Consider the following 21,319-nt stretch of genomic DNA (forward strand, 5'->3'; position numbering starts at 1 on the left):
AAGCACAGCACTAAGAAGCTTAAGCCATTTCCGCATGAGTTCGATCCCCGCCTGCCCCGGAGGTGACCTCTCCTGGCCTGCCTTCTGCTCCCCTCAGCAGTGTACTTCGTCCATCTGCCTGTTCTGCTCCCCACTCTGTCCCTGGTGAATCCTCTCACCCTCCACATCTCTGGCCGGTACCCCAGTCCTGTATAAGTAAATAAATCTTTAAAAAAATAATAAAAATTAGCAGATTGTAAACATTTTTAGTTTAAACAAACTTATGATCTGAAACAGTACTCAGAAAGTTGTCAAATAATTGATTTGATGGGCCTTTCTCGTGGTGCCAGGGGTTAAGTTTCAGCACTAAGAAGCTAACTGCAGCCACTGCAGCATGAGTTTGATCCCCAGGCAGGGAGTTGATTCATATGATACAGACCTCTCCTGTCTCACCTACTGCTCCCTTCAGCAGTGTATTTCAGGAGATCTTCCTGTTCCGTTGCCCTTTCTGTCTCTGGTGAATCCTCTAACCAACCCCCTGCACCTCTGGCCCACATCCCAGCTCTTATACGCATAAGTAAACAAATCTTTAAAAAATTCACTTGTATTTTAGATCTTTCATTCATTTCATTTTTCTTTATACTTGTTCTAAGAATTACAAAGGCGAGTATTAAATTGAACCTATTAAAAGGTTATCCATTGGGAGAGTAATATCATTTGATAATTACTTGAATGAGTTAAATGAAAACACTAATCTAAATGTTACCAGGAAGACACTTAGGTAATGACCCTCAACTCTGAAGCCATTTACAAGCTTCTTTCCCCAAGGGATTCAAACATTTTCACGTTAGTGCAACAATGCTCTTGATACTCATGAGATAAACCAGTGGAAAATATCTGGGCCTCTTCTACAGATTTAGGACATTAAAACAGCTGAGCAATCTGAAGCAAGCTACTAACTCAGTTTCTGATGAACAAAAGGAATCCCACCTACTGACCCTCTATTAAAAATCAGTAATGAATGCTGAAAAGTAAGATCCTGAGGCAGTAAAAACACTACCTCCACCTGTTATGTAACTCCAGGATAATGCAAAAGCTGCACTAACAGTCAGGATTCTTCTTAACTGAGAATAAAAACTCTCCTCCAACATGGAAGTCATTACTAACATCCAATAATTTTCACTAAGCATGTAAGTGCCGAGCCCTGAATAACCACAAAACTATGCTTTATGAATGTGAAGGAAACACAGAAGAAACTGTTTTGTTGCCATGATCCTCACCACAGATGGCAACAGCTAGTGCATGCTGGGTCATGCATTATTCACATCCCTCCTGTTACCTTACAAGGATCCTTTCTGACTGCTGTCTTTTTTTTTTTAAAGATTGATTTTTGCATATAAGAACTGGGGTGTAGGCCAGAGGTGGGGGCAGGGGGTGAGAGGATTCACCAGAGACAGAGTGGAGAGCAGAACAGGCAGATTAACCAAAACACACTGCTGCGGGGAGCAGTGGAGTGGGTGAGACAAGAGAGATCTGCTGTGCCTTCTGGGACAGCTCCCTGCCTAGGGATCAAACTCAAGCTGAGTGGCTGGCAAGAGGTTGATAGCACTGTCTTTAGCCCCTGCACCACCAGGGAGGCCCTGCCATCTTTTTTTTTTTTTTTTTTTTTTTAAAGATTTATTTATTTGTGTATATAGAACTGGGGTACAGGCCAGAGGCTCAGGGGTGGCAAGAGGCTTCACCAAAGGCAGAGTGGGGAGCAGAACAGGCAGATCCACGAAGTACACTGCTGAGGGGAGCAGCGGGCGGGTCAGGAGAGGTCTGCAGACCCATGTGGTCACCTCCAGGGCAGGCAGGAATAGAACTCATGAGGAAGTGGCTTCAGATTCTCAGTGCTGTGCTTTAACCCGCTGCGCCACCAGGGAGGGCCTTTTTTTTTTTTTTTTTAAAGATTTATTTATTTGTGTATATAGAACTGGGGTACAGGCCAGAGGCTCAGGGGTGGCAAGAGGCTTCACCAAAGGCAGAGTGGGGAGCAGAAGAGGCAGATCGATGGAAGTACACTGCTGAGGGGAGCAGCGGGCGGGTCAGGAGAGGTCTGCAGACCCATGTGGTCACCTCCAGGGCAGGCAGGAATAGAACTCATGCAGAAGCGACTTTAGATTCTCAGTGTTGTGCTTTAACCCGATGTGCCACCATGGAGGGCCCCCTGCCGTCTTTTTTAATCAAACATCAAATCTCTCCAGGGCACAAAGATGGAAATACCTTTGTATTGCATCTCATAACAACAAGATAGATAACGTGATAGACTCTATTGTTATCTTAACATTGGTAACAAGGATACCCCAAACCTCTGCCTATTCCAGAGAAGAGATATTCATGCAAGTGTTTTGAAACCACTCACATGATTACAGTGCACGGGAGCAGGATCTTTGTCATGCTGGTGCACTTGGTGTGTGCCCAGTGGTAGTTAAGTGAATGGAAGCTACACAGTGATTTTATTTTTCTTAATATAATTGTTAATGTATTACCATTGGTTTCGACCATGATCTAATTACAGTTACACCACGGGGATGCAGTTACACACCTTGTTGTGTGTCTATACCAACACCACATCCAAAACTGTGATGTTTATACGACGTTTTCTTCCTCGTGCTCATTTAAATTCATCAACATTAATGAGCTCAGCTGTAGCAATCTCATAAGAAAAATTGTGTCTCCAATATTTTTTGTTGTTTCAAAGGCTAGTCTTAACTACAAATTAGGAACCTATGGGGAGGGACATTTAGCAACAATTTTAATGTGATAAATTTATATATGCTACTTTAGGTATTGAATGAATTTCTATTAACTATTTCATGAGAATTCATAAATATGTCTTATTTTTGAGAGAAAATTGCAGCAATATCACAGAAAATACAAACTGGAACCATACAGGAGACACATAGCAAGAGTTGTTTGCCTACCTACTCTCTGTTCTTGTCTCCATGGCTTTGTTTAAAGAGAAAAGTGAAAACACTGGTGAGTTTCTAACTTCCCTGGTAGTTATGGCTACTTACTTTTGGCCAATGAACAAATATAAAAATATGCCAAACATCTCTGGGTAAGTTTGTTTTCTGTTTTCTTTACACATGAAATGCAGACACAGAGGCTGGAAACACATGGTCCCCCTGAAAGTCAATACTAAGTAGTTGGGACCTAAGACACTGGTTGTATGGAAGAAGGTGAATTATCAGCTTGCTGTCATTAGAGAAGACTGCTCTGAAGGCCTAACATCTGAATTGAGACCTCAATGATGAACGTGAGGCACCGCTGCCAGACTCTCTACTCCTCAGAAGTCCTGTCCTGTTTCCCAGAGATGCCTCCCTCCCCATTGATCTGCCTGAACCACTAAATGACGTAACAGCAATCAGCCCCAGAGGAGCTAATTAAAGCAATGACATTTTTAGACAGTTTCATTAATCAGATCACAACCAAATTACTTTCTAAGATATTATTAACAACCCCAAATAGCTTAGAAAACAGCTTTTATTAGCCACAATGACTGTACCTGCTATCTCTCTCTGGGATTTCCTTGATAGCGATTCTGACTTGGTTGCTTAGGTCGCGACCTGCATAAACTATGCCGTAAGTGCCTTTTCCTAAAACGACTCTGTCACCATTTTCATCATATTCATAGTCATACTACAAAAGGAAACATGGGGAGAGAAGATCGACATGTCAGTTGCACTCTACATTTTAAACATCAATATTTTTCAAGAACATTTTTTTCTTATTTTACCAAATGGCTTTAACAAGTGGAACAATAAGATGTTTTAAGAAGCAGTTTCAAAATCCAAAAGGCAGGCTGTCTCAAAATAAAGCATATAGTGTGTCTGTTTTCATGACTCTTCTGAACATGTAGGGAATTATGTACTTAAATCCATAAAAGGGCGCCTCCCATGTCTACTTAAAAATCCTATTTTTCAATGATTCTGGATGAATATGATTAACATCAAGTCTATCAATGTCTAGCACATCTAAATAAGATTTCATTTGTTTTTCAACTTTTGAAATATGCGAAGTAGTTCACATTCTGACAGGAGGAATAAACCACTGAAAGTCTTTGGGTTAGAAGAATATCAAAGTCTTAAAGGTTTATGATGACAAGCTAAGTATTTTTTTACTTTATGACTATTTTCCTAAGACTTTTTTTTTTTTTAAATGAGAGGGAGAATTTCATGTTTGATGTTTAAGGGAATTATCTATAGTCTAAACCCCAAACTGTCAAGCATACCAGTCAAAAAGAAAATTAGATCAATATGAAAAAGGGATAGAGAGCACTTGCAAGAGGCTGCTTCAGGCCTGGAGACATCATCTAGAAATACACACCCTTTATGTTGGAGTCAAGCCACACAATCAAGCACTGTCTCTGAAAACTGTAAAGCTACTATTCAGCAGACGAGAATAGAGAATATGTGTCTTCTATTGTCTGCGCTTTAAGTACAAAACTGGGAGCCAGAGGTAGATTCACAGAAAGGTTTGGTTGACCATTGGAAGCAACTGATTTCTAACATCGAAAAGCCAATATATTTAACATTAATAGTGAAAATAACCCACAAAAAGGATAGTGATCATGGCTGTTTATACTCAAAACATAGTCTTAAAGCAGAGTTGATAAAATGACAAAGAAAAATAGACAAATATAATCACAGTGGGTTTTAATAGAATCCTTAAAAATTGGTACAGCAAACAAATCTATAAAATATGAAGTTAAAAGATTAGACTGTACGGCCCTCCCTGGTGGCGCAGCAGGTTAAAGCACAGCACTAAGAAGCTAATGCCACTTCCGCATGAGTTCGATTCCCGCCTGCCCTGGAGGTGACCACATGGCGTGGCAGACCTCTCCGGACCCTCCCGCTGCTCCCCTCAGCAGTGTACTTCGTAGATCTGCCTGTTCTGCTCCTCACTCTGTCTCTGGTGAAGCCTCTCGCCACCCCTGAGCCTCTGGCCTGTACCCCAGTTCTGTATGCACAAATAAATAAATCTTTAAAAAAAAAAAAGATTAGAATGCAAAAGGAAACAGTGGTTCCAAGGTAATCAGATTCCTTTGAAACGGTGCATATTCTTCACTTGAGAGGTCACTGCTGTGAAGGATGAGAGGCGTGTCATTACCAGCTCCAATTTATGTGTCTCTAATAGGTTCCCAAGTCTTGACAGAAGCAACCAGGTTGCAGTCTCTCAGGGGAGAGCTGCATCCAGTAGCATACTGGGACAGCATGAGCACTGACCTCTTATAGCGGATCTGCTCTGCTAAGGACAGGACCAAGCTCTGGCAGGGGATATCTACGTTTCCAGTGGTGACCCTGCACACCCATTTCTAGGTACCTTGATTCACTAGGTAATACTTCTTCTCAGGCTGCCTAATGTAGAACAGAGATTGTCCTAGTCTAGAGTAGAAGACAGCCATTTCCAGGGTAAAGGAAGAAGGGCAGGAATCACCGAACAATTTCCCCAGACTAGGAGATAAAGCCAGGCTCCAGTAGCATTACTATACAGTCTAACAATGCCAGCAGTAGGAACCCAACTCCCCACACTCAATTCCTGTCTGGATTTCCACCATGCTGTGCCATCCATGATGGAAATTTACCAGCCAAGACCAGGCCAATAAGAGGCTGCAGAGGGCCAGTACCTAAGTAGCTCATCTGTGTCAATGCCTCCTATGAAAGGAACAGGAACCTCTACCCGGAGCCTAGTTCTGGCATCACCATACACTGCTATAAGAAGTTAAAAAAAATAAAAAATAAAAGCTAGCTCATAGTAGGGAAGATCTATGACTAACTTCAGTTTATAAATGATCAGAAATATCTCTTCCAGTGAAAGTATTTTAGAACTGTGGCTTAAATTCAGCTTACAAGATCCCAGATTTTTTGTTCTTCATACTGTTTCCAAACACTGGCACTGTAAAAGTGTTCTAGCATTCTGTTAACGTCCACTGGACACCCATTCATCTGTTCAAGCTGACATCTGGCAGACCCGCAGCCTCTGTACTCTTTTTACTCCACACAAAGTGATTGCCAAATGCAGACAGGTTTACTCTCACCTGCTGTTGGCTCAGGTCCGGGCCACCCTGCTATCCTCCTCTCCTGCCCTGACTCCTTCAGCATCTGTCACTCCTCCTCTTTCAGCAATCCAAGCATAAGCTCAGCTCTTTGAAAACCAGGACTTTAGTTGCTCTGCCCCTTGTCTTCACAATCTCTCTGAGTTGTCGTGCTCAGTAGTGATCTACTGAGTTAGTCCAGCATATAAAGTTGATGAGAAACTTTTTAAAATATAGGTGCCAAAAGGGCCTCCCTACTGGCACGGGGATTAAAGTCTCAGTGCTATCAAGTTATCCCTAGCCACTGCAGTATGAGTTCAATCCCCAGGCAGGGAGCTAACCTGTATGACACAGCAGACCTCTCCTGTCTCACTGCTGCTCCCCTCGGCAGTGTATTTCAGTAAATCTGCCTGTTCTGCTCTCTACTCTGTCTCTGGTGAATCCTTTCACCACTCCTAACTTTGGTCTACATCCCAGCTCTTGTATGCATAAATAAATCTTAAAAAAAAAAAATAGGTGCCAAACAAAACATTCAAAGTCAGTATCGGCTTATCTTTGGTTGAAAGGAATGTTGCCACAGCTGTATTTATACAACACAAAAATGAATATGTAAGTTTTAAGGAAGCCCCTTAAGTTTAAGTTCTCCTCAGTAATCTAAAGCATTGAAAGGCGATTCTTCTTTAAAGGATTATTCATGAGGTATGGAAGTTGACTTCTGACAACAAAGTGGTCACAGTAAAATTCATAAGGACCTTTGGTAATACCAAGGCGACTGAGCTCACTCCACTGAGTAACTGCTGCTTGGGTTCTTTTAATCTCTTCTTTCTATTCTTATAAGATAGAGATATAAACTGAAATGTCAGGATTGAGACCACCCTGCTCTCTAAGGGCAGAGAATTATCTGTGTGATAGCCAGATAAAGTGAAAAGAAGTTTGGGCCAAGGACTAAGAGGAGGCAAGGTCTATAAAATGTCAAACATGGAGAAAAAGGGGGGTGGGTAGGTAGGTGGAGTGTTTCAAAAAATAAAAAGTAAGAGTATACTGCTTATATATATTGTATTCTATTTCTATGGCAATAGGGTAGCAAACCAGGTTGTTGCTAGGGGAAACAAGTGCATTTTGAAGCAATGATGGGAATACTTCTAGAATCATCTTCTATTGTTGCCTGCCCACCGCAGTCTAAACTGGTACTGGGAAAAGAATGAGTGCAGGATGACAATACTGACAAGGCCAAACAAAGTGGTGATTCACTGAGTCCTTGCTCTGTCAAGGGACCTCTAGTAACAACCACATTCTCAAAAGCCACAAACTTCCCATGGCACTTAATCACCCAGGGTGACTGGTCACCATGAGGACCCAAAGCTTTGTTAATTTCCAGTCTGCATTGCCTTCTTAACACATAAATGCTAAAAACATTAATCACTACTGTTGGCTTCATAGAATACTAATAAAGCTGCAGGCACAAAGCTGTAGATCTAATTTGCTAGATCTCTCTTCTCTCTGATTTTTATCAAATATCCCCCTCTTTGTCTAAAATTGTACACACCATTTCCCTGTAATTTGCTAAACCCTTCACTGTCTTACTTATTCCTTAAAACTGATCATTGTTGGGCTCTTCCTGGTGGCACAATGGGTTAAAGCACTGCATTATGAAGCTTTCAGATGCCACTGCAGCATGAATTCGATCCCGGCCAGGGAGCTGACCCATAGACCTCTCCTGACCTGCCTGCTGCTCCCCTCAGCAGTGTATTTCATCATTCAGCCTGTTCTGCTCCCCACTATTTCTCTGGTGAATCCTCTCACTGTCCCTGCACCTCTAACCTGTACTCTAGTTCTGTATGAATAAATAAATCTTTAAAAAAAAAAAAACTCATCATTGTCAAACACATGATATATTTTAGCTATTTATGTTGTTTCTTGTTCATTTCTTAATAAATTATGCTCAATGAGAACAGAGATTTTTCTACATGTTGTTATATCTCTAGTACCAACCACTTTTCTCTAAAAAACAAGTGTTGAGTGAATGGATGGGATCCGTTTGGATCCACCAACAGGGGCGTGAAGATAATTTTAAGCCAAAAACAACTGAATAAATAATAGGAAAAAAAACAAAACAAAACACTACCTAAACAATTTTTTTCTGACTTCCAAAAAAATACAGCTCCCATTATACATTCTTAGGACCATTTGTATGTGAATGAGAAATTACATAATAAAACCTTGTCAAAATGTTCCTCATGGATTCCTTACAATTTGCTTCCTCTTGAAGTCCTATCCTCTCACTGCCCCTGTGGCTCTGGCCTGTGCTCCAGTTCTTTAAAAAAAGGACTTTCCTTATTAGGATTAAATTATTGTTATTATTATTTTACATTTTAAAAATTATTATTTTTACATTATTTTACATTTTAAAAGGACAGACTTATTAGGGAAAGAAGAAAAAAAAAAGAGGTACCCAAATAGGCAAAAGTGGGCAGGAGAACTGCTTGAGATAAATTCTTAACTGTAGCTATTCAACTGCCACTTTGCTGGGTTGCTACCATATGCATGGATAAACTTTATTTTCTCCTGTTAATCTGTTTTCTGTCAGTAAATTTGTAGGTCTCTATCACTGAATCTGAGTTGGTGGAGGAAAAGTTTTCTTCCCTCCAACAGAATGAATAATGAGTAACAAAATGATATATCATACAACATGGTAAGTGATACGTTTTCTCAGACAGTACAGGAACTGTGGATGTTCAGATTCCGATCTTTATAAAAATAGAAACAGAATGTAAAAGAAAAAATAAATCAGTGTGCTACTTGATGACTCCAAATTGATTTAGGTTAATTCTAAATCCTAATTCACCATTAATGTTTGTGAGGCAAACCACCTGACAGGGAAATAGTAGGTATTTCATCATCCTGCATGTATCTGAACAAAGGAAACCCTTCCTTTTGTTCTGTGTGTCCACACTCCACCCACACATGGAATCAACTTTCTCCTTCTACACACTGGAAGCTGTGCAGACAGGCTCGCTGGGCCAGTTGTTATGAGTGCCTCAGGCTCATGTAAATCATGTGATCACTGGATAACAATAAGTGAGGTATACATGGATGTAAAAAGATGGAGGGAGGGAAAAAAGGGGAACAGAGAGAAAGAGAAGGGGAGGGGCAAGATGAGTGAGGAAGAAAATATGTAGTGCTTGGAAGAGGAGCAAAGAGGGACACAACACATTTTGTACTGAGCAAGAAAGATCTCAGTTATTCATAGTTCCTGCCCCCACCTCCCAAGGAAATTTTAAAAAGAGAAAAAAAAAATGGGTTGATAATGGCTTAGTTATGCTATTTAGCTTGGTTATGGCATTTATACTTTCATTGACTTCACATTGATTAAACAACTTTCAAGTCAGTGTTCCAGCATCTACGCTACCCCCTCCAACTGACTTCTCCTCAACCTCCAAGTTTGAGATATTATTTTAACAATCTGGCTCCATCACTCCACAACTTATGCATCTTCTGACTGAAATTCTTCTGCTTGGATTAGTGGCACATGTGAGACTATGTGATTAAGAGGGAAGCAGAACCACAGTCCTGTCTTTAGATGTTGACAGTCTGGTGCAGGCCACTGACTCACAATGCATTGAGAAGAGTCAGGGTAAAAGATGGCATAAAAATGCTAACAGAACAGAGAAATATGAGACCAGGAAGTTGAAAAAAGATTCAAAGAAAAAAGTGATTTGAATTGGATCTCTGTTCCAAGTGGGATACAGCAGAAAACACATTTGGAGTCAGAACTACATGTCAAGCCCAGACACAGGAAAAGCTTGGCCTTCTGGAAAGGAGTTTGCCATTGCTGGACTACAGGGTAGGGTGGACAGGAAGTGGTAATTTAGAGAGTTAAGATAATTGCATTTTGAATGGCATCAAGGTTTTTAAGTAGAGTAGTCATGGGATTAAATCTATGTGAGAGATCTCTTCAAGGATGACAGAGACCATGTATGGACTGTGGGAGAGAGATCAGACTACATGAGACATGATGAAGACCTGAGATTGGGAAAGTGATGAAGAGGATGAAAGGAAGGGGCTAGACAAAAGACTGGATATGAGGAATAAGAGAAGCTAGAGCAGAGGTGATGTGTCTGGTTTTGATTACTGGATAAATGTCCTTGCTGTTCAAAGTGTATGGAGATCTTAAGACCAGGAGAAAAAAAAAATAGGGACTACAGCTGATAAGGGTTAGAATCCTAACGTGTTCAATGATTTTAATATAAATTTATAATAGACTGAATTATTTAAAATACAGTTTCATCCTTTCTCCATGTCAACATAATGAGCTGAGTTAAAAACAGTCTTTAGGCCTTCCTTGGTGTCACAGTGGATTAAAGCGCAGCACTGTAAGCTAGCCACAGCTGGTTCAGTGCTAGTTTAATCCCCGCCCTGGACCTCACCCGCATGGCACAGCAGACCTCTCCTGACCTGCCCGCTACTCCCCTCAGCAGTGGACTTCATCAATCTGCCTGTTGTGCTCCCCGCTCTGTCTCTGGTGAATCCTCTCACTGCCCCTGCACCTCTAGCCTGTATTGCCATTATGTATGCATAAATAAATAATTCTTTAAAAAAAATGGTCTTTAATCATAAGAGGTTTCTTTTTCTGTTTAAAAGCAGAAAAGTCCTCTGAAAGTGGTTTAGAGCTATCTTTGAAATAACCTTGTAACAATTTGTACTAAAATTGAAAGTTATGAAGAATTTCAGTTAGGAAAGGACAATTAAGACCTTTCTGGTCAGGGCACCATGCAAAATTCAGCTATGGCTGCATGGGTTTGCCACCCAGGCAGGGAGCTGACTCACGTGATGCAGCAGACCTCTCCTATTTTGCTCGCTGCTCCTCTCAGCAGTGTATTTCAGTTAATCCATCTGTTCTGCTCCCCACTCTGTCTCTGTGAATCCTCTCACCCCGCCCCTCCCTACCCCCAGCAACTCTACCCTAGACCTCAGGTCTTGTATGCATAAACAAACAAACTAAATCTTCAAAAACTATTCATCTGAAAAGAGGACATATACTAATTTAAAACAAAAAAAGACCCTCTTGTTTAACTGTTATCTAAGGCATGAAATCATGTAGCCCAGCAGGTGTGAACCTTGTTCAGATTACACTGGCAAATTAAAGCAGCATCCATGCCTTTGGTGTCCAGCACAGAATTTCACTAGAACCAGATTTAATCACTTGGAGGGTTTGACCATGACCCAAAGGGAATCTCTCCTCTAATTTTACGACTTCAAAGAAGCCTTAATATTCAATTCAGAAAATGAATCTTAATATTGGCCTCTGAATATGTCCTCTGAATGCCCAGAAGTCAGGATTAGCTTCAAACTTGTAGTTTATAGAATCAGAATAGAGTGCTGACACTACCCTATGTGAATTTATAAATCCTGAAGGCTATCTGACCTTCCCAACATTTTTTATTTTAGTTTGGGCAAAGGTACTTGAAGGTTTTAGGAATAATTGATACATGTATTAAAATAATTTAAATTCTATTTCCAATTGAGGTAAAGAGCAGCAAATAACTATTCTACATACAAATCTTAACCATTGTGCAAATATTATTCTAAAGTAATTCTGTTTATATTCTAATGGAAAGTGGAGAAATTATTTTTGGTATAGCAATCATAGACTGAAGTTCAAGTTCAGTTAATGGAAATGAAATTATAGAACTCATTTCAATCGAATAGTATACTGAAAAACTAGTTTTAGTAAAGACTTAAAAATACCTAAGGGGATAAACAGCTGGTACTACATCAAGTTAAAAAGCTTTTGTATAGCAAAGGAGACATTCACCAAAGCAAAGAGACACCCTTGTGATTGGGAGAAAACTTTTGTACTTCACACAACTGACAAAGGACTGATCACAAAGATATACAAAGAACTCACACGACTCAAGAAAAGCAAAGTAAATATCAAGAAAAGCAAAGTAAATAATCCAATAAAAAAAATGGTCAGTAGAACTCAAAAGACACATCTCCAAAGATGAAATGCAAATGGCCAACAGACATGAAAAAATGCTCAGCATCCCTCATAATCAGGGAAATGCAAATTGAAATCACTATGTGATAGCACCTCACACCAGTGAGAATGGCACATACTAAAAAAACTAATAACAACAAATGCTGGTGAGGGTGTGAAGAAAAAGGAACTCTCCTACACTGGTGGTGGGAATGCAAACTAGTCCAACCACTATGGAAAGCTGCGTGGAGGTTCGTCAGATTACTAAAATGGAGCTGCCATTTAACTCAGGATTCCACTGTTAGGAATCGACCCAAAGGACACAGAAACATTAATTCGAAAGGATGCATGCATCCCCATGTTTATTGCAGCACTATTTATACTAGCTAGAGCTTGGAAACAACCCAGATGCCTAAAAATACATGACTGGAACAAGAAGATGTGGCACATATATACAATGGAATACTAATGAGCAATAAAAAAAGATAAGCTAATGTCAATCAGCCAACATGGACAGCGTTAGAAGGGATTATGCTCAATGAAATAAGTCAGATGGAAAAAGAAAAATATTGGTGGTTTCACTTATAGGAGGAATATAGGAGAAATCAAATAAGGGGTTAGGGAAAAATAATATCTATTTAAGAAAATCAATAAAACAAAACTAAACAGAATAAAGAGACAGCTATTGTTCAGAGACTTTTGAAAGGGAGAAGATACAAAACATGGGTGGGAAGAGCACAAGGGACTGAGGTGTGGTGCACGGGGGGGATTGGTGGTGGGGAATTCTCTTGGGATGATATCTGATATAAAACATACTCAAACAAAGAAATTATAAAAAAGAAAACAGCATGCATATAAAAAAACATCTAAGGAATGTCACCAAATATGTAATGGAGCTATTGTGCATTTTGCAAATATACAAGTTATATTTAATAGCTCATTCTATAAAGGTGCTTTGGTTAGAAAAGGGACATTCACTGAGAGATAGCCAAGACAGAGCTCTGCCTCACAGTACAGAACATCACTATATCCCTTCATTAATACTATCCCTAAGGACCACTCTTGCCCCTTTTCTGCCTCACAAACCACACCAGTGATATCACTGGCTGTGGCATAATGCAAACTATGTTAAATACCTAAAGCAAGTATGCCTGTATTCACTCTATTGGCGCTTCAGTTCAACAAGAACATTGTAGAAGGTTTAGATTATTCTGAGGAAATGCAAAGATAGAAGTGTAAGAATGTTTTTCTAATATTAAGAGAATAGTATCTCTGCACTTAATGGAGAAAGGTATATTAAGAGCACTTGGCTGAATCAGAGCACTGTTGTATATACTTTTTCTTGTGGGGTCAGCAGAACTATGAAAAATTACTAGAAAGAAACCTGAGAATTTTCCTCCTTATTTACAGTCATGTGTCACTTAACAACAGTAGATACATTATGAGAAGTGCATCATTAAGTGATTTTTTTTCAGTGTTAATGACATAGAAACCTAGATGGTAGAGCCTGTATCTGAACAGTTGATTCAATTAGTAGTATGGCTATGCTATTTTGTATGTTTTGTATGTTTTGTATGTTTTCTTTCATACCTTTCCTTATGGAAAGGTATGAAAGAAAAGGTAACAATGGTTAAAAAAGTCAGCAACTGATGATACTGCAGAAGAATTTTTCAGTCTGTCATTTCATGATTTTATATTTACTAATGGACCTGTTTTATTTTACTTGCCTTTGTTAATGTTTACCCCATCAGCTGCTGTGTATCAAGGGATATAAAATTTAAAGCATGTAAAAACAGACATAGTGAAATGTAACCATTGAGGTGGGAATCAACACAACCACTTGAATAAGAAAACATAAAATTGTAAGATATAAAACATACAAGTAAGAAGAATTTTCTATCACTGTGATAAACAACAAGCTAATGCATAGAGAAAAAAAATTTCCTCCAAATTAGGACAGTCATCATTTTATAGCTAATGAAAAGTCTGAGGCTTAGCTAGGAGCAGTAAAGATATCTTGACTTGAGTAATTATAGAAATTAAATACATGCAGATTTAATAATTAATTACTGAACTTAAATTTTCCATTGATTGTTCTACTGTATACATCAGTGGTATTTTTGTTGTTGTTTCTTAAAGATTTATTTATTTGTGCATACAGAGCTGGGGTGCAAACCAGAGTTGCAGGGGTGGTCAGACACATCAGCAGAGACAGAATGGGAAGCAGAATAGGCTGATCATCAAAATACACTGCTGAGGGGAGCAGCGGGTGGGTCAGGAGGCATCTGCCGCCGTGTGGGTCACCTCCAGGGTGGGGATCTAACTCATACTGAAGTGACTTTAGCTTTATAGTGCTGTGCTTTAACTTGCTGCACCACCAGTGTTTTCATAAAACTTTTAGTGCATGTAATGATATCATCAAGGTGACCTATAGCAGTGCAACTAGTGCTCTAGTTTGTTCAGTTTCACTTTTAACATTAAAAATGTAATTTTCACTATTGCTTGCATTCAGAATTCTGCCCCAAGAGCTTGGAGAACACCATAGTCTGTCATGTCTGCAGAAGTGTCATTGTTCAGACACTCTAGAAACTCATCACTTGGCATTGACCCTGGCAGTGGTGGAGGCTCTAATTCATGCAGAAAATCTGAGAAAAAAAAAATGACACAACCTAAAAGTTGCATCCAGTTACACCTGAGGCACCAGGAAAGGATTTTGATTGGGAGGAACAGCATTTTCTGATGATTACCATTACTTCCTCTCTTTATTCCATTAATTGGGTTCTTTGCATAGCATACACATGGGGCCGAAAATAGTTCTATCAATGTTTTCATTAAACATTGCGTATCTGAATTGCTTGTAATTAGGAGGAGGATGAAATATGTGTGGAGGTACTGAGACGCAGGCACTGAGGGCACTCCTAGAGGGGGGAGAACGAGAGAGACACATCTGAGGGGAGAAACCAATCACTGTACAACAATGAGCAATGCTGTAAGAAAATAAATTAATTTTAAAAAAGCACAAGCAACTGAAGATTCACCATGAAGTCTAACAGTGCAGCCTCTGAGATGAAGCCAGCCTCTTGCATGGGTTTCTTAAATTACAGAATTCACTCTTCAGGACCTCACTCACTTTTAGAGACCAAAAAAAATAGTTCAATTAAAAAAACTGGTCACACAATCGAGATGAAAAAAAAAATGTGCAAAATGATGTAAAAATAAACTTTGTAATAAAAAAAAAAGTTCTAAAGGAAGAGGGGAACAATGCAGCCTCTTCCTGACACTATGGCATACTAGACTATAAAAAAGATCACTGGGACCTGATAAAGGAAGAGCTGCAGAAAGCAGGGCCCTCAAAAAAAAAAAAGAAATAAGGAAAAAAGTTTAAAGTAAAAAGGGCAATCTAATTACTTTATAAAATCTGAAATGTGTGTAAGACCCACAGGCAAAAGTGCTTAGTTTTAATAAAATTCCTGACTTCAAAAAAAAAAAAAAAACTGGTCACAGAAATTTTGTAAATTCAACACTGAAACATAATTGATTACCTCCAGGGAGTCACCATCACAGTCTCCTTCTTCTGTGCTTTTCCCCTTCTCTTCAGTAATGGTGTTCACCATTTCAAAAAACCTACAGTGAAAGTTGGTACATCATCACTGCTAATTCTATACATCATTACTAAGTACTAATTAAATGTGTTGTTCTACATGCAAACTTAAATGTAAGCAAGGATGTTCCAAAGTACATCAGAGCAAAAAATAGAAGCTAAGGGTCTCTAAAATCAATGGAATACCAATCAGCTACGAAAAAGACAAACCCTGCCATATTCAACAATATGGATAGAATGAGAGGGAATTATACTTGAGGGAAACAAACCAGTCAGAGAAGAACAAGCACCACATAATTTCACTTATACCTGGTATATACTGAAATCAAACAGATGAACTACATAAAATGAAGATAAATTTTTGGACCAATTAATACCAATCAGTAGTTAGTGATACCAATTAGTGGCAGGAAAGGCAAAAAGAGTAGAGGGTAAACTGTGGAAAGGGAGAGAACTGTATGGTGAAGGATAGAGGTGGAATTTAAACAGTTAAGTGAATGTAGTATATACATGTGTTTATTCTTAATACCTCAAACAATGTTGTAATGTTACTTTCATAAAAGATAAAATAAGTCAGTAATCAGTAGCAGTGAGAATATGACTTGAAAAAATACCAGTCTGTAAGATTCTCTAGAAATTTCTGATCACATGCCTCATTTCAAATAATATATTGCAGAATTAAAACGATGAAGCTAAACAAATTCACTGAATTATTATAAATGTAGACTTGGTTATCATGCTAAGATTGTTAATATTTGTATGATTTAGGGCAAGTTCCTCCATCTCTCTGAATCTCATCCCTTTATTATAAAATATACTTCACTACTTCACAGGTTGTGCAAATGACTTGAGGTAATACTTGCAAATTGCTTAGCACAGTTCACTCATAATACCTTGGCTATTATTGTTCTGCTGCTGTTAATATTTAAAATGTGACTACTGAAAATACCTCTAGTCTGGAATAGCCTCTAAATTATTTGATACAGCGCTGTCTACTATACCATTTAATTTTAATTATTAAATCTTTTGCCTGAGTATCTCATATTATACACATGAGATCTCATAAATGCAGCCTGCACGATGCTGATGTGAGATAGGAAAACCCAGAGTACATGTTTGTGACAGACGTCACCTCTCTTTGGGTGACAAAACTTTTCTTCAGGAAGTCTTCTTGAAAGATTTTTAATTTATCTGGAGTCCATTTCAGAGCTAAAAAAAAAAATAAATTATAGCAAGAAACAGTATCTCCTCCTGCAACACTAGCTGTAACCAGTCCATCTAGAGGCAACACTAATGACTGACAGACTCAAATAGAAGGCCTGGGCTGGGGATCGGGGCTGCTGACCTCACTGACAGGGCACTGGCAGCTCAAGGAAAGAGCAGGGTATGTTCCGGCAAGGAACGTTTATCAAAAACAACTTAGATATTCCATGCCATGTCCAGGCCTCTTTCGGTCCTTCCTCCCATCCATTCACCTTTCCTTGTATCCAATAAACACTCATTGTCTGCTAGAACAAAACTGCACTGGCTTTTGAGAATATAATAATAAAACAGACAATATTTTGGAGTCAGTCTATTTATGGAGCTGGGATTTGTTGTCTACTTCCTCACTCTTCCTTTCTCTCTACACAATTTTTGGAGGTCAGTGACAAGAAAAAACTACTGTAGAGCGGAGTAACCGTCATGCTCTGATGAAGGCTTAGTATCATGATGAGTTAGCGATGAAAGCAAGAGGAAGAAGAAAGGAACTGATCCCCAAAATTTTAGCTTTAGACACAGACTTTTACATCCAGGAAAACCACTTGTACATACATTTAACTCATAATTAACACAAATCAATAATTTTGTGAAGTGGAAAAGAAGATCATATATGGAGTAGGATTTCTTTCTTGTTTTCAAGTCTTTTTACTACACATTTTATAAAGATAATGCTCTAGCCAAGAGTAACAGATTTAACAAATACCAAGAAGGCATTCTGAGATAAAAATTTCAGTATATTGTAGTGAGCATTACCAACCATTTCTAATGGGTGATAATTTGAATAAGAAAACTTCCTAACAATATTTTCAGCCCAAATTGACTTTTATGTGCAATTTGGTTTCTAAGTTGTCTCTCAGCTCTCTAGGTCTCTATATCAGGTACTGTGTTCAAAGGAGCTGAAGCTACCTACCTATAACCCCAAGAGAAATAAACTCAGCAAGGTCAACACAAATGTACAATGCAGTCTACAGATGGCAGAATTATCTTTTATTGGTGGAGACAAGGTCACTGGCACTGAACTTACTTTCCCCCAGGAAGTTTAATAGAATTGTTCAGGCAGAGCCTGGCACTATTTAAAAGACTATCAGTTGATTCCAAGGTGAACCACAGTCAAGAACCACTGTTATATAGATAGCAGTAAGCTTATTCAAAAAGAATTGGAGAATGAAAAATTTTGATAATCATACAATAAGTGAGAACTTTTAAAATGAGACATAATTTTAGGCAATTAACTGGTAAGTCATGGTTAATGATCTGTCTGTGGAAAAATAAATTATGACTAAGGAAAAGTTAGATTTATTAAAGAGAGCCCCTCAAATTCTGTGACTCTTAAGCATACCACGTAATTATAAAATATTAGCTGAAATGAGATATTTATATAACCACATAGCCATGAATTCTCTAGAGGAGCTAAATGATCACTCATTAATTAAAAATAATGATCAGGTAAGAACAGTCTTTTATACATAAACAATGACTAATACGTACTTTTTACAATGAAGTTCTGTACAGAAATAGATTTGGAAATCATCAGAGTTGTGAAGCACATAAAGGAAACAGCATCGTTCTTCAAATTTAGAAATACTGGAACAAACAACAAAAAGAATCAATCTAGCAAATACCAATACTTCTATGGATCTGTAAGGAAAAATAAATGCTTTTCAAATCCAATCCCAATTATGTTTGTCTACAACAAAAAGTTATAAATAGCATGTTAAGAAAGTGATATTCCCAGTACCACATACTGAAGTTATCCACTCTTCTAAGAACTGCCCTACTCTTATCAGCAGATGGGGTTACTCTTGAGTACTGTAAGGTCACTGTTCGTTAGCTGAGCCTGGGAAAGATGTCCTACCTACAAGAACTAGAAACTATGTATTGGAAAGGAAAGCATAAAGACCCACTGACTGACTGACTGAAGTGATTGTGATTTTATGGGACTTCTAAAACAATGAGAGATTTCAAAGCCAGGAAGGCAATTGTAGAGGTAAGAAAAGCATCCCATTCACTGTAGAAACTTCAGAGGAAGGAAGAAATGTTCAACAGCACTTGGTTTGGATGCAGCAAGTGGTTTACTGCATAGCTGGTTTACTGCATACTGCATAGTATTAAGTTTGCCAGTCAGGCCAGACTGTCTAATGTCTAAAGATGACAAATAGTCTGGAACAGGCAAGAGAGTAAGTATTTCAGGCTTTGTAAGTCACACTACTTAGTTTTGGAATTGGAGCAGCTGACTAATACACCAATGAATGAATATGGCTGAATTCCAATACAATTTTATTTACAAACACAGACAGTGGGACAGATGTGGCCCGAGGGCTGTCATGCCAAGGTCCATTTAATGCCACTTACTGCTGTTCCTTCCATTTGGAATGCTTATCTTTTGGACTTTTAAAAGACACTTTATTCATCATTTAAAGTCCAATTTAGGCCTTACCGGACAGCCCTTCCCTACTTCTGCCTTAAACAAAAAAGACTTCCGGTTCCGCCTCTATCCTTTGAATTAACTCCTGTGATTGCTCATCTCACAGTGACGCTGTTGTCATTAGTTGTTAAAATGTCTTTTCCCCTGGCAGGCTGAGAGCTCTTTGGGAGTGGAGGGCACATCTTAGTCATTTTGTATCCTTTAAAAGACTCAACATTTGAGTTGAGCTGGTACTCAACATTTGCCTGTTGACCAAGCTGAGTAAATTCTGAGCTGATGCAAGACAAATAGTGCCTTATTGGAATTTTCTTAGTTTGCCGTATCTTTATAGAGGAGGAAGGCAAGAAAAGTTAATTTTTGAAGAGCTAATTTTATGTCACTCAAGTGTTCCAACATAAAAATCATTAGCAGCCGCGTAAAGCCTTCTATGCATCTGTCATGAATCACAGCAAAGGTTAAGTAGTGATGTCATACCTAACTAAAATAAATCAATTCACTGGAAAATAGATACAATAAAGAGAAATGAACTGCTTAAAAATGCAACAATAAATGAATGTCTTGGTAGTGACTGGTCTTGAAAATTATATATTGAGAGAGTAAAGTTTTTTTGAGAAGGCATCAATTGGAACATACATAGATGAGTCAGCCATAATCTTGCTTATTTCTGTTCACTCATGAGGTAACAGGTGGTTTTACCAGGCAAACTCCAATTACCAATGACTCAAACAGCTCTACCAGTTCATGCTCTAACAAAACCAAATACTTTTATGCCAAAAACCAACAAGGTATTGCATAAGTGACCTGAAAAATATGTGTTTTATCATTTCTATTATGTGAGGGATATATAGTAGCAAATACAACTAGTTTGGTTTGAAGTTTGCAATAGCTGATTTAGCATGAGTTTCTCTCTAGAGAACAAGTATTTAGACACCTAGCCAGTGACTCCTGATTCTGAAAAAATATTTCTAAATCCCAAGAATTGGTATTTCCTGGCATTATGATGGCACTTTCAGAACTGAAGGGCACCAAAGTGAGTCACTGTCATTTCAAGAACACTTCATCAATAGTGACCTTAGGAAAAGTTTTTAAAAAGTGAATTCCCTATAATTTCACCAAGTTAACACCAACTATGAGGTACAGCCTGATAGATGGCAAGTGTGTTCTGGACCTATCTAAAGAGAGATTAGCTCCTGATGAGTTTCTGGTTCCTAAAGACCAGAAAACCATCCTTTAACATAAAGCAGCTCAACCAGTCCCCCACACACAGGGGATTCTATATAGCTCAGTATTATCTACACCAGGCACAGATCTTCAGTTTACCCTTCAGTCGCCATATCTGAAGTAGGTGACAAGCAGAGTCAGTTTGCCTAATAGTGATAGTTTTATCGTCAATCTTTTCATAATGGAGTTAGTGAGACTGAAGAAACATTTCAATACTGCTCAATATCTACTGAGCATTTCCATCAATAGGAAGATTCTTAAAGTTCTTTGCATTTTTAAAACATGATTAAAGGCCCTATCCAAGACAGATTCCCAAAAAGTCTTTGAAGTAAGCAAAATATACCAAAGACACTTACCTCACTCCCCTGACAGAAGAAGCACTGAAATTCCACTCATGTATACCTTTCTAGAACACAGGGGAAGACAACAATAAGTGAGCCATCCAAGTGAAAATTAACAAACCAACAAGATTTTTATTATTTTTAAATTACATACAGAGTAAATTTTTCTTAGTGAACAATTCTTCATGAATACATTATTTGAATAGAAACTGTAATTCATTCTTAAAGCCACAAGAGTGAAGTTTCCTTCACATAATCATTTCTATACTTCAATAAAACAACTCTCAAGAGTATCTGGGAGAATCGGTCTCATTCAATTTTAAAACCTGATTTCTAGCAGATTAATTTAACAATTGTGGTGCTTCTATTTTTTATGTAAAAACTCAGTGATCAAGGTAATTCATTACAACAGCCAAGCAACACTTTTTTTTTT

At 38.5% G+C, this 21,319-nt stretch overlaps 1 protein-coding gene across 2 annotated transcripts in view; it reads right to left on the reverse strand.

Annotated features, from left to right (window-relative positions):
- MAP3K5 (mitogen-activated protein kinase kinase kinase 5) overlaps positions 1-21,319 on the reverse strand; it is a 198,912-nt gene that overhangs the window by 43,160 nt on the left and 134,433 nt on the right. For both annotated transcript variants that reach the window (XM_004673883.2, XM_012722711.1), the window contains exons 12-15: positions 20,902-20,951; positions 18,388-18,483; positions 15,581-15,662; positions 3,530-3,663 (exon numbers count right to left, since the gene is read on the reverse strand). In XM_004673883.2, the coding sequence (XP_004673940.1) occupies positions 3,530-3,663; positions 15,581-15,662; positions 18,388-18,483; positions 20,902-20,951 (362 nt within the window). The remainder of the gene's footprint in view (positions 1-3,529; positions 3,664-15,580; positions 15,663-18,387; positions 18,484-20,901; positions 20,952-21,319) is intronic.

This window comes from Condylura cristata, unplaced genomic scaffold, assembly GCF_000260355.1.
Source record: "Condylura cristata isolate star-nosed mole 26May11 unplaced genomic scaffold, ConCri1.0 scaffold00001, whole genome shotgun sequence".
In the NCBI taxonomy this organism is placed as follows: domain Eukaryota; kingdom Metazoa; phylum Chordata; class Mammalia; order Eulipotyphla; family Talpidae; genus Condylura; species Condylura cristata.